The sequence below is a fragment of the Clarias gariepinus genome, chromosome 22 (genome assembly GCF_024256425.1).
Source record: "Clarias gariepinus isolate MV-2021 ecotype Netherlands chromosome 22, CGAR_prim_01v2, whole genome shotgun sequence".
In the NCBI taxonomy this organism is placed as follows: domain Eukaryota; kingdom Metazoa; phylum Chordata; class Actinopteri; order Siluriformes; family Clariidae; genus Clarias; species Clarias gariepinus.
Window position 1 is genome coordinate 17,404,106 of NC_071121.1, and position 15,126 is coordinate 17,419,231.

Consider the following 15,126-nt stretch of genomic DNA (forward strand, 5'->3'; position numbering starts at 1 on the left):
TTATTAGTATTATTGTGATCACTTTGGACTACTTCATTAAGTTCATTCAAATTAAATGTTGCATTGCAGGAAACGCCTAAGACTGAAGAAGCTACTTGGATGAGTACTTGGATGAGTAGTGAAACATTTCTACTTGAACTAAGAAGAAGTCCAGTTGACATGACTCAACTTCCAGATAACAGAAAACAAATCTGTTGCCTAATTCACCACATACATATGTATTTCCATTTGTCAATGTGAAACTACTCGTTGTAATTAATACAATAATATTTGATGCTCATGCAAGATGGTTTAAATGATGTCTGTTAAACACAAGTGCTTGTGATACCCAGCCATTAATTATGAACTAAAGAGTTGAAGTGTATTTCAGGCATAGACGTTTTTTACTTCTTAAAACATATTGTACAGAATTCAGCTAATTACCTTATTTAAATTCAGTATAAGAAAGGAGATGTTAAGTAAATACAGAGTCTGCTGGTTCTATTGTAGTTCTGTGTTTAGACACTATTGGTGGCTTTGCAATATTTAAAGTAACTGATAATAAAAGCAGGCTACTAAGTTAAAATAGGGCTTCAACTTTTTTTTTGCTTTCAAAGGAAATCTACTTTTACAATTTTATAATTAAGCCTATTAACACTATATAAATTAACAGACTGTGTTTTTTAAATTATTGATTTAGTGATTACCAAATATTGTGCATCATTAAAACGTTTATGTATTTAATTCGGGTTAATTAAGAACAAATTCCTTTGCTCATTTTTATTGCCAGCTCATACCTGACCACAATATTACACCCTCTACACTAGCTTGGACTGCTAACACAAGGCTAGTCAGGCCTTTGGATTCATGCATGTGATGCCAAATTCTGTCCCTGCACACTCAGCATCAGTGGACTGAGTACAACAAGTGTACAGAGAATTATTTAAGTTGCTGTATTGTTTTTATTAGCTCAAACCAGTCTGGACATTCTCCAATGACTTCACTTATCAACAAAGCATTTTACAGAATCTGCTTGGGTATCTTTTGGCTACTATAATTTCCTTCCACAGTTAAAGACATTTGGTTTAGGTTGACCAGAATTTTCCAAATTGCCTGAAGTGTGTGAGTGTGTGCTTATACCCTGCAATGAGTTGGCGGCACCATGGGTATACCCCACCTTGTGCCCTACGATCCTTGAGTAACAACTATGAATCATTGAATGGCTGTTTTGCAGTTGACTGTACACAGACTGTATGAGAAAATTAAAGAAACCTTGACAATGTTGACAATCACATTATCCACATATTTCAATAAAGAAAAATAAATTTGGATTCCCATGATATTGGCACTTTTGGTATTTAAAATACAGTTAAACCTTGGATTGTGAGCATAATTAGTTCCAGAAGCATGTTTTATATCAAAGCACTCATATATCATATATCAAATTTCCTCATAAGAAATAATGGAAACTCTGGTGATTCGTTTCACAGACCAAAAATGTTTATATAAAAATAAATAAAACAAAATGTCAAGTGAAAAGAAAACAAAATAATCTGCACTCTACCTTTGAAAAGAATCCTGACAAAGCAGTGTTTCAACAAACAAAAATCACTGCTCTATCTGGAAACTTCTTTAACAAGTTACCTCTTTAATGACAATTGCATGTGCGCACACTAAATATATTTATATAAAAATAATTAATACACCTCGCTCATTTGTTAAGTTAAAATTTATTAAATTCTTTTGCTTGTCTTGCAAAATGCTTGCAGAACAAGTTACTTGCAATCCAAAGTTCCATTGTAGTCTATGAAATATCATTTTATCATGATATTATAGTGAAGCTATTATTTAATATGTTACTAAAGAAAAGCCCGTTTAATATGACCACCCATAAATTGACAAACCAATAATTGCAATACGGGAATTAAAATAATGAAAATAAAACATCTCCAAAACATTTAACAGGAAGGAGGCTTTAAAATATGAGACTACAGTTATGTTCAAAAATTAGTACCTTTTCTTTTAATTCTATGTTTCTTTGTGTGAAAACACACAAGAAATCATCTGATTGTAGTGGGTCTCAGTATAAGGGAAATATGACCTTAGAAGAACAACATATAACTTTTGTTCACCATGCCATTATTTATTTATCAAAAATGTAGCCAAAAAGGTAAAGAACCTGTGGTCAATACTAGTTATCAGCATACCTCCATGCTGCTTAGGATTTAAGAGGATGAGTAGCAGGTGCTGCTAATCATCAGCCCAGGTGTGCAGACCTCTGTAAAAGCAGATGTCTTGCCAGTTTGTCAGGTCTAGAGCATTCAGGTGTGTGTTACCACAAAAGAGGAAAATTCATATAGCTGTGGCCAAAAGTCTTAATTTTTATGATGGCAATTTGCATATAACCCAGAAAGTTGTAAATAGTGATCAGATAAATTGCAATTGATTGCAAAGCCCCTTTTTGCCAAAACAACAAAAAATAATCTTCACTGCATTTTAGACCTGCCACAAAAGGAACAGCTGACATTATGTCAGCGAGTTAGAGTAACAGGCTTTGAACAGAGAGTGGTGTTTAAAATCATTGTTCTTCCTCTGTTAACCATGGTAACCTGCAAGGAAACACGTGCAGTCATCATTGCTTTGTAAAAAAAGGGATTCACAGGCAAGGATATTGCTGCTAGTAAGATTGTACCTGCTGTAAATCAACCATTTATTGAATCATCAAGAACTTCAAGGAGAGAGGTTCAATTGTTGTGAAGAAGGCTTCAGGGCGCCATCTGTGCAGAGCTTGCTCAGGAATGGCAGCAGGCAGGTGTGTGTGCATCTGCACGCACAGGGAAAAAGACTTTTGGAGGATGGTCTGATATCAAGAAGGGCAGTACAGAAGCCATTTCTCTCCAGGACAAACATCAGGGACAGACTGATATTCAAAAACTTATTGTTAATAAAATGATAGCAGATTATTGCCTTGACGCACTCTGCCTCACCGAAACCTGGCTTAAACCAAATAAATATATTGGTCTGAATGAGTCTACTCCGTCAGGCTATTTTTATAAGCACGAGCCCCGTCTAACTGGTCGCGGTGGTGGTGTCGCCACTATCTACAATGATGTACTCACTGTTACTTAGAAAATAAGGCTCAGGTTTAACTCATTTGAAGTGCTCATCATTAATGTTGCACTTAATGAAATACATAATGAACCCGCGCTATACCCAGACCCCCAGGGCCATATGTCGATTTTCTCGAAGAATTTGGACATCTGCTATCAGACCTATTGCTTAACTCTGACAAAGTGTTGATAGTAGTGAACTTTACCATTCATGTAGATGATGCTAACGACACTTTAGCCCTCGCATTTATGGACTTACTAAATTCCTTTGGGGTTAAACAAAATATAAATGGAGCAACTCACCGCTGTAATCATACACTAGATTTAATTATATCCCATGGTATAGATGTCTCTAATTATAGATGTGAGATTTTACCTCAAAGTGATGATATCACAGATCATCACCTCCTGATATATACTCTACTCGTAGAACAGATTAGCTGTGTCTCCCCACGTTATCGATTTGTTAGAAATATGAATCCGACTACTAAAGTCAGATTCACAAGTAATCTGCCGGATCTATCCCAATTACTTATTAGACCCCTAAATGCAGACGATCTAGATGAAGTGACTAGCAGCATGGCCACTATTGTTACCAGTACATTAGACACTGTTGCTCCCATCAGATAAAAAAAAAGTTAGAGATAAAACACTTGCTCCTTGGTACAATAGTCATACTCGCGCCCTAAAGAGAGCAACCCGTAACCTCGAGCAAAAATGGAGAAAAACTAAATTAGAAGTTTTTCGAATTGCGTTTAAAGACAGTATGTGCAGCTATAGACAGGCTCTAAAAACTGCTAGGACCGAGCATCTTAGCCAACTGATAGCAAGAAACCAAAACAATCCCAAGTTCTTATTTAGTACAGTGGCTCGCTTAACAAAACCTAAGATGCCTGCAAAGAGTACTCCACAACATTTTAGTAGTGAAGACTTAATGGACAACCTCTAATAGCATCTCATGATCTAGTTCAGCCTAAAGTTTTTACATTTAGTTTTTCAGTGCTTTACAGGTGTAAGACAGGGAGAGCTTTATAAACTTATCACCTCAGCTAATTCAACAATGTGCCTGTTAGACCCAATCCCAACCAGATTTTTGAAAGAAGTGATGCATATCATTGGAGAGTCACTTTTAAACATTATTAATTCCTCATTATATCTAGGTCACATCCCTAAACCTTTCAAGTTAGCAGTTATTAAGCTGCTTCTTAAAAATCTAATTTGGACGCAAATGAAATAACAAATTATAGACCGATTTCAAACCTCCCCTTTATATCAAAAATATTAGAAAAGGTAGCTTAAATATGCACATTCTTGCAGGAAAACAACATCCTTGAAGAATTTCAGTCAGGTTCAGGCCCCATCATAGTACAGAAACTGCACTAGTTAAGATTACAAATGACTTGTTTTTAGCTTCGGGCCAAGGCTGCATCTCAATACTTGTCTTGCTTGACCTTAGTGCTGCATTCGACACTATAGATCATAATATTCTCATAGATCGCTTACAAAATCACATAGGTATTCAGGGACAGGCATTAAAATGGTTTAGATCATACCTGTCTGATCGATACCATTTTGTAGATCTAAATGGAGAACTGTCTGGTGTAATGCCAGTAAAATATGGGGTCCCACAAGGGTCAGTTTTAGGACCTCTGCTGTTCTCAATATACATGCTTCCCTTGGGTAACATCATTAGAGGACATGGGATTAGTTTCCATTGTTATGCTGATGATACACAATTATATATCTCAACAAAACCAGACAAAATACCTAGGTTGTCTAGATTAACCGAGTGTGTCCAGGACATAAAAGATTGGATGACCAATAACTTTCTTTTACTAAACTCAGATAAGACATAAATATTACTCATCAGCCCAAAAACCAGCACACAACAGCTTTCACAATTCAGCCTGCGTTCAGAAGGATGCACTGTTACTACTAGCTCAACAGTAAAAGACCTGGGCGTAATATTAGACACTAACTTGTCCTTTGAAAATCATATTTCCAATATCACAAAAACAGCCTTTTTCCATCTTAGAAATATCGCCAAACTTAGGAACATCTTATCCGTATCTGTGGCTCAGGGAACAAAACATTGCAGAGGTCTTGAAAAAGAATATAATGACAAATATTTACTCTGCATAAACTAAATGTAATTGTCAAAAGCTCTTGACATTAGCCCTTGACACTTGAAATGTCTTGCAACAGTACAATGATCTAAAGCACTAATCTACATGAGAATGACTAAAAAACTAAAATAATTAAGGTTTTGGAATGGTCTAGTCAAAGTCCAGACCTGAACCCAACTAAACCAATGTGGTGGGACACTAAAACAGCTTTCCATAAGCGCAAAATGCCCAATGACAGCTGTCCAAGGAAATGAAGCAATGCTGCAAAGCCAATATTCCTCCATAACAAAGTGAGAAACTGATACAGAAAAAAATTCTTTCAAGTTATTGCTACTAAAGGTGGATCTACAAGCTATTGAAGCACTGTCCACCTGTTTATTTGGCTTCAATTTTGTTAAGAAATTAATGACATGGTAAAAAAGTTTTATATGTTGATGTTGCTCTGAGGTTGTATTAGCCTAATACTGAGACCCACTACAATTAGATGATTTTTATTATGTCATTACACAAAAAACATAAAATTTAAAGTTGGGTAATAAGTTTTGAACATGACTGTATATAAGCATACAGTATCTACACTAAAGTCTGGATGACCCTACAGTAACCAATGGAATGTTTTGGTCTAAAGGAGTGTGCAGGCACCAAGGAGGTGTCTGGTGTACAGTTAAATAATAAGCCATGACTTACGGGAAAGAGAATGTCCTCCTTTGGGCAAGTAGTCAAAGAGAAGAGTATTTTCTTCACTAAACATCTCTGTCCCAAGAGACAGCAGGCTGTTCTTGCTCATTAGTGCTGCCCGCAAATTTGCCACAGAACCACCTTGCTCCTTAATTTCTCCCACCACCTCCTCCCTGTCACTAGCCAATGAAGAGCCATTGAAGCCAAGATCGCCGGATAGTGCTTCCTCCTGCTTCATGAAAAAGTCCATCCGCTGGTCTTTGGTATCTGAACTGGGCTCAGCCTCATCTGCTCCTAAAAAGAGAAGGTAGCTATGTAAAAAAACACTAAACAAGTTTACATGTTTCAACCCGAAAACAAACATATGGCCATAGGTCAAAGTGACTGAACAAACTGTTTAAGTTAACATGAAGTCCACTTTGTTGAGGTTACTAGCTGTTCACTGCGGGAGACTTGTTTGCTGCAATTTCAGTCCTAAAACTACAGTATCAAAGCAAATGTAGTCTTAAGAAATCATTGTAAAAATCATGTAAAAATGTATCATAGAGAATGGAGAATGAAGGGTGAATGAGAATTAAGAAACTTCCACACCTGGGGTATCAGCTGTTGCCTAGTCAGTAGTTGATGGGTAATTATTTGTTTGAGTAGTCTTCATTGAGCCTTTTCAAGTGTACGTTTTATTTATCATTATTTAAGTAACAAGACAATAATACTAAAATATTTTTTACCAAACCATCAACTGTATTAGACATACATAACGGCTTGATTTAGTCAAGTTCGGGTATCACATGCTCGTCTATGTGAATCTAATCTAATGGTGGCTAATGTGTTAGGTAAACTGTGTCCTCTGGCCAATTTAAACTGTGCATGCAAAACAGCCAGGAAACTAGGGTATCGTTATGAGCCTTCTATTACCATTGGCCATTGTATAATTACTGCAAAGATACATTTGGCTCAGCTTGCAACAAGCTGATCATAACTCATGCAGTGTGTAGCTTCTCTTCTTAAACGACCATTTCAGAAGAAATATCCTGTGATCATGGCAAATATGTTACCTTAGAAATTATTGTCTTGCATCCATAAAAAACAACTAAGGACATTGTTAAAACTACTAAAATTTAGTTAAGAACACAGTATTAAAACTGGTGAACCATCATCAAGAAAACATTCTGAATAAGTGTTATGGGAGATTATGTAAAAAACAACAGTAGATCTCACAGCTATATTTAAGCTATATAAAACAACCATTATAATAACAACTACATACACTTGGCGGGGGAATTGGTAAGTAAGGGCACCATGGCACATTGCTTTTTCTGGGCAAAAGTTAAAAAACGACTCGTTTCTATTCTATCCAGTTACGAAGATATTTCTTTCTGCAGCCTGCAATATCTGTGTCTGTCGAGGGAGCATGTATTGGGCCACTTGATGCAGCCCCACCATACCTCTGCTACAGAGAATGCATACACCCCTGTGCTACATTTATTTAAATTGAAGGAACCTTACTGTAGGTGCTATAGATTTTATTTATTTATTTATTTATTTATTGAGAAAGGAGGCTTTAAACCTTTATGATTTCATCTGTGTATTTAAAAATTTGTATACAGGTTGCCAGTTTTTCCAAAGTGGTCTGGAAGCTTGTTTTAATATGTATCCACACCACAAACTTATTAAAGTCTAAAAAATTATTTTTGCAATGATTCCTATGTCATTTTCAATGTGGTGAATTATTTTTTCACTTTAATTGTCTTCACCATATTACCCATTTGTCTCATTTTACAATTAGAGCACATTCTATTGTGCTCACGAGACCTAGCTGAACATTTTAATATACAGGGCAACCAGGCACCTAAATCAGAAAAATTATAATAAGAAAAAGAAATAACCAAAACAACTAATAAAATAGGGTTGCAACATTTATTTTTGAATTTTTAAAATCCAAACCACTTTTGTTTTGGCTCCTATTTAAAATCATTGCATCATTAAAAATTATGTTTTTTTTTTTTTTTAACTTAATTCGAACATTGAACATATGAAGTGATTTATCTAAATTTGAGCACATTACTATTCATACAGTATAAATTCTGTGCATCTCTTAGTCTAGTTCACTATAAACAACAATCGGAGGAGGACTGCTGACCATTATATATGATTATTAATATCATAAATAATCATTGCCAAGCAAAGCCAATTCTAGAACTTGGGAGAGCTTCACAAGGATTGGAGTGAGGCAGTGCATCAAAGAGCCACAATGCATGAGACAATGTCATAGGTGTCTTAAATAGGCTGTGAAGAAAAGAAAATGGACTTTCAGCTAGTATATTTTGCATTTCATTAGAAACAAGGTCCCAGAGTCTAAGAGAATCTAAGTTGCTTGAAATCCATTGTGTTTCCACAGTTAGTGATGATTTAGGGTGCCATATTATCTGCTGGTGTTGACAAGCTTTGCCTGACTTAAACTCCGCAAACAATCTAGATGATGATGATGATGATGATGACATGCTTCCTCTGGGCAACATAATCCGTAAGCATGGTATTAGTTTTCACTGTTATGCTGATGACACACAGTTATATGTCTCAGCAAAACCTGAGATGAGATAAATCAGCCTACTAATGTTGAGCAATGTGTGCAAGACATAATAAATTGGATGCCAATTAATTTCCTTCTGCCTAATCCAGATAAGACAGAAATTCTACTCATAGGACCGCATACAGCTAGAAGTAAGATTATGGATCACTCTAACTTTAGATGGCCTTTCTGTTCCATTAAGTGCAACAGTAAAAGACCTCGGTGTAATTATAAATTCCAGCCTTTCATTTAAAGCTCATGTAGATAATATTACCAGGATAGCATTCTTTTGCCTCAGAAATATTGCCAAGATAAAAAATATAGTGTGGCGTGGGCGGGGTTTCGACTGGCAACCATCATGCTTTGCGGGAGGGGTTGCTATGTGCTCTCAACCATTTGCATTGGGCAGCAAGGAAGCTCACTTGTCTCTCCAAGTTCCTCCTCAGCGGTTAGAAACGCTACAATATTGTCGCTAAACGATGCAGAAAAACTAGTTCATGCTTTTATTACCTTTTGGTTGGATTATTGTAATGCCTTATTGTCTGGTTGTTCAACTAGGTGCATAAACAAGCTTCAGCCACTCCTGAATGCAGCAGCGAGAGTCCTCACTAGAACCAGAAGATACGAGCACATCACCCCTATCTTATCTTCACTTCGTTGGCTCCCTCTGAAATTTCGCATTGATTTTAAAATACTACTCTTGACATATAAAGCATTCAATAGTCTCACGCCGCAGCATCTGAGCGAACTGCTAGTGTCTTACGATCCGCCACGCCTACTTCGATCAAAGGATGCAGACTGCTTGTCAGTACCGCGTATTATGAAAACTTCAGCTCGGGGCAGAGCTTTTTCTTACAAAGCCCCAAAGTTATGGAATAGTCTTCCAAATAGTGTTCGGGACTCAGACACAGTCTCAGTGTTTAAGTCCAGGCTAAAAACCTATTTATTTTATCAAGCATTTTTATAAATAGATTTGCCTTAGGTAAAGGGGCAGATCTGGGGGACTCATGGACTTAGAGTATTATGGTGAACTGGTATGTTTAGATGCTGTCCTCGCAACTCTCATTGATCACTCAGGTTTGTTGACGGTGAGGTGATTGTTGATTGTTTGCTTTACATCTCAAGGAGCCCTCATGTCTGTGTTTCCTTCTGGCTCTCCCTCTTAGTTATGCTGTCATAGTTAGTCCTGCCGGAGTCTCTGCTTGCACTCTACAGTAAATATACATTGACATTATACATTCTATGACTGTGACCAGACCTAACTGTTCTCTCCTCTTTTGCTCTCTCTCCCGCTCTTTCTCTTCCCTCTCTCCCCCTCTCTCTGTTGAGCTACACATGTCATTCCTGAGCTGCCAGTGATCCAGACTCCCTCTGACCTCCGGACCTGTCTGACCCATCCTGGTGCCCCGCTTCTGGTTGGAGATCTCGTCACATGGATGCCCCGTGTCTCTCTTTAGGATGCTCGTATCTGGGGATGGTTTTCTCTACCTAGAAGACGGTTCTGGCCTCGACTGGTGTTGGCTAACTAACTAACACACTGTATAAATGCAGATCAATTCCAGCTGTCTGTTTCACCCAAATGAGGATGGGTTCCCTGTTAAGTCCGGTTCCTCTCAAGGTTTCTTCCTATTACCATCTCAGGAAGTTTTTCCTTGCCACCGCCGCCCTCGGCTTGCTCACCAGGAGCTATCTGACCATTTTGATTCATACACACATCAAATTCCATACAAACTTAAATAATTCTTTTGATTGTGTAAAGCTGCTTTGGGACAATGCCAATTGTTAAAAGCGCTATACAAATAACATTAAATTGAATTGAATAAAAAACACCCAACCCAAAAATAGAGATTAATTGAAGCCTGCTATTAAAGAAACCTGGACTTCAATAACACCTTAGCAGTGCTAAGTGATAGCTAAAAACTACATACAGTAGGTAGTCAACCAGAATGCTTATTACCACAGCGCTCACCACTGTGGCAAAAAAATAGCGGAAGAAATAAATTTGTCGCATTTCAAAGTAATTTGTAAAATAACCACCAGGTGGCGCAAAGGGACTTTTTGCGAAACGGCCGCAATTGCAATTGTTTTTAATTGTAAGTAGAGCTTAAGCAAAAAAAATATCCTAAAATATTATAACTATACGTTGTATCAAAGAAATACTACAGTAATGGTAATTTTCACATCTGATTACTTTATACAACAAACTTGATAAATCAGAACCAGAGCTACTGACATTTACTATACAATAATGAGTTAAAGAAATAGCTAAATGTTGTTTAGACTGACAATCCAGCTCACTAGCTGACAATTTTATTTGTACAAAAAAAAAAGTTATATAGCCTATCTCTGATTGTATCTGTTTATTGTTATTATAAAAAATACATTTAAAGACATCAAACTTTAAATTAAGAAATCATTGGAAAAATAGACCTTCAGAATAGAAAATCAGAATAACTCAAAAAATAACTTGTCTTACATTTGTGTAAATGCTTTATAAGATTTTTTTTTTCAGAATTTTTGTTGTACTAAATAATATTTATGCAGCATAACGAGGGCCTCTCGATTCGCTATTAGTTCTTGTATGTTGCTTTAGTGTTATTGTGTGTGCAAATGCAAATAATTCGCCTTTCCCCACTTCCCCAGCTGTGAACACACTTATACATTCAGATTCCTCACACAAAAACATTAAGGCCAGGCAGAGAAACAAAAATGCACCCTTTCCCACTTTTAAGCTAACTCAAGTCACCTCCTGGGATAAGGATTACTTTCAACTGTGGTTTTTTCGTCTGTGGTCTGAGGCCTTTCTGAAGACCTGCAGTGCGCTTTAGGCCTTTTTGGCCTCTAAATTTGTGTAAATTTCAAATATTCTAGATTCTAAAATTTACATTGTTACCTTTTTTTAATCTTTGGAATGGAAAATATAGAGATTTTCCTTATCATAACATATTCATAGAATATTAAAATTTTATATTTTATAAAATTGGACCTCGTCAGACTCAGTCCCAAGACATCAATACTACCACTACTACTACTACTAATAATAATAATAATAAAAATAATATTAATGCTAGATAATTAGCATTTAATGTACTTGATACACGGTTTTCACGGGTGTGGGGCTAAGAAAACGCATCTCGGTTTATTAATCCGCACTCTCAGGTTAATTAATCCACGCATCTTGGTTTATTAATCCACATGCACGGTTTTATTAATCAAAGATTAATTTTAACTAGTTTTATTAGTCAACTTATAACTGTTTAGGAATTAGCAAAACAACAAAATCAGAATAGTCAGAAACACCTTTTATTGGGGGTAAAGTGACTGATGTGCCTAACTTTTTTCAGCAGATCCTCTCACTAAATAATCCATGACTTTTCATGAACATGTGAGACCTATTGACATCTGGCTCAGGTGACATCACACACACTTAACACACTTAGATCACAAAGAGTGGCAACTCCCGGCAAAAGTTTCTCATCAGCACGTCCCTCCCCCCAAACAGTGCAGCAATTAGCATTTACCTACACCTGAACAAAGTCGTTTACATAAATCAATGATCAATAGCTATGATACATACATTTAAAAAAATTATTCATACAGATGTACCTGTTTTACATGGAAAAAAACAGGATTGCCACGAAATTATTTACCCTGACAAAGAGCCATATAAGAAAAGTGCCAGCTGGCACACATAAAAATAAATGCAGAATTAGTTTTTAATTTCATACGTTAATCAGCTAATTAGCATGCAGAAAATTTTCCAGAGTGACCTGCAGAAATAGACTAATGATTATAAATGCGTCTGGGAAAAACAGCAAGAAAACTGACTGACCATTTTAATAATTCATTGATAAATTAGTGATTTCTTTGTATTCAGCTCTAGTGATGAAGGTAATCATGCCATCTCGTCATCTCTGCAGCAGTGGGTGCACCTATATTTACGTTTTGTATGAATTACATAATTAATCCATTAAATTTTTCACTTGAATTTATCTATCCATACGAGAGAAGAAGGCGTTGCAGTTATTTTCTATGATAATTTGACTATCGTACAAAAACACCAATTTAATGCATTTAAAGTTCTCAATAGTAACATAACTGTAGCTACAAATATTAAGTCTGCTTAGTCGATCCCATAAATTATCATTTACAGACCCCTCTAAATTTCTTTGTGAATTTGCATATTTCCTCTTAAACCTAGTCATTTCTGTAGACAAAGCGTTAATTGCTGGAGATTTTAATATTTATTTTAAGAATTCAGAAGACCTCCTGAGAACAGCATTAATGTCCATACTGGTCCAGCTAGGAGTAAATCAGAGTGTAGTAGGAACCACTCATAAAGCAGGTCACACTTTAATGATATTTTTCAGATTAAGTATAACCTTGTTGGGAATCAAACCCCAACCATGGAGGTGCAAGGCGACAACCACTAAGTCACAGTGCCACAGTCATGATTATTCAAATTAAAACATAAGGATTGAAATATATCATTTCATGTTTAATAAATCTAGGATACATTAGAGTTTTTGAATAAAAAACATATTCTTTTATTTTGAGAATGTATGATAATGGCATATATTATCAGGTAGTATTAGTAAAATCTGTTTTAAGATATAAAGATAGTGAAGTTTTAAGATAAGATATAAAGACATCTTAATACTTTTACACCTTGAAAAACTGTCAGTAAAATCAATCATGTTTTTCTGTTTCTTTGTTTGTTATTAACTCAGTGTACATTAAAGAGCAGTGTCAGTTCCACCCATGTACTATTTACTTTAAACTATTCCACTCCAAGCTACAAGACAAGTACACTTTCTTTTCTTTATTTTTTTAAATTAATTTTTTTGTCCCTATTGAATTTGCTTCATAAGATCTGTCACTGGATTTGACACTGGATGCCCTTCCTGTCACAACTCTCTAATTTTTGTAACCAGGCTTGGGACTGCCACTGCATACAGTGGCTGAGCTACATGGGGCATATAGGTAAGGAATTTTAACTTTATGTACAATGCAAGAACATTTTTATATATACTTATCTTGAGTAATTGGCAAGTATAATTATAACTTCCTGTATACAGTACATATCAGTTTAAGACAAGTATACTTAAGTATTTTTCATTAAGTATATCTCTAAAAGTACATAAATTGAAAGCATCCTTTATTTGTAGTTTTAAAATACGTTTAGTATTAGTACTCTTTAATAGACATGTTTTGGTAAGACAAAAGAAATGCACTTTGTACTTGGAAGGTGGGCTGGTCTGTCTGGGCATTGCTTTAAACCATGAAGAAATGCCTCAGGACGTGAAAAAAATTAAGTTTAACTGGCATGAATTTTGCAGAGAAATTAAAGCAGGCTTAATTTGTCTTTTATAGTATAATCTTCTTAAAACTCTGCAGCACAATGGCAAACATTTTTAAAGTATTCAGTTCCACTGTGTGGCGTGCTTGGTGTTCATGATCACTTGGGTGCAGTGTAGATCTTTTTCTGCTTTATTTTTATCATGCCATTTTTCTTTCATCTCATGTTTTGCAGAGCTCATTGTGATATAAACAGGTAGTAAAAATATTTCAGGTCAAATCAATTTACTTCTGACTGGTGTACCATACCATAACATTATAACCACCTGTCTAATATTGAGCATATCCCCCCCCCCTTTGCCACCAAAACAGTGAAGACCATGTGTTCTGACACCTTTTTATGAAAATCAGCATTAATCTTTTCCTCAATTTAAGCTATAGTAGCTTTTCTATTGGATCAGACTACATGGGTCAGCCTTCACTCCCCATGTGCATCAGTAAGCTATGGACACCTATGACCTGGGTGGAAGTGGGTGGGAAATATTAGGCAGCATTTGAACTTTTTTTTCCTAAAGCTGATGGGTTGGAAGCAGAAAAAATAGTCAAGTGTAGGGATTTAACTGACTTTCACAGGGGCCAAATTTTGGTCATGGGATGGTTCTGGTCTGCAGTTAACACAACCTACCAAACATAATAATATTTTTTTTAGTGCATACATGCAATGGCCTAAAATTTTATTGACCTGTAGCATCCAAAAAAACTAAAAGTTTTGCCTTGTATAAAAAGATGGTGGCCCTCGCATGATGTGCTTGATGTCCGTGATCACCTACATACAGTACATTTAGGCATTTGGCAGACGGCCTTATCCAGAGCGACTTACATTTTTATCTTATTATACATCTGCACAGTTGAGGGTTAAGGGCCTTGCTTAAGGGGCCCAACAGGGACAACTAGGTGGTCATGGGATTTGAATCTGGAACGTTCTGAACTGTGGTCCAATGCCTTAACCACTAAACTACCCCGACCCCCAGTAGCAGTACCCCACAGTAGATATTTTTTTCTCCATTTTCATGGGAAAAATCACTAAATTAACTTCTTAAAATTTTCTGTAAATTGCCTCAGAAGTTTGTATTTTTCGAATAATTGGTATGCAGTTTATATATATATATATATATATATATATATATATATATATATATATATATATAAAACTGCCAAAGATTTTAGTAAAAACAACTTTCACTTGATTTTTAAAGTATAATTTCAGGCATGATTGTGACTTACATCAATGATGCAGTTAGATAGGTGTTGATCTAAATCAGAGTTCCTGCATTGTTGTTCCACATGTGAGCTCACACACGCAGTA

General features: G+C 36.0%; 1 protein-coding gene across 4 annotated transcripts in view; it reads right to left on the reverse strand.

Moving 5' to 3' along the window:
- Window positions 1-15,126, reverse strand: part of zbtb46 (zinc finger and BTB domain containing 46) — a 134,639-nt gene that overhangs the window by 25,225 nt on the left and 94,288 nt on the right. For all 4 annotated transcript variants that reach the window (XM_053483391.1, XM_053483390.1, XM_053483388.1 and 1 more), the window contains exon 3: window positions 5,903-6,187. In XM_053483391.1, the coding sequence (XP_053339366.1) occupies window positions 5,903-6,187 (285 nt within the window). The remainder of the gene's footprint in view (window positions 1-5,902; window positions 6,188-15,126) is intronic.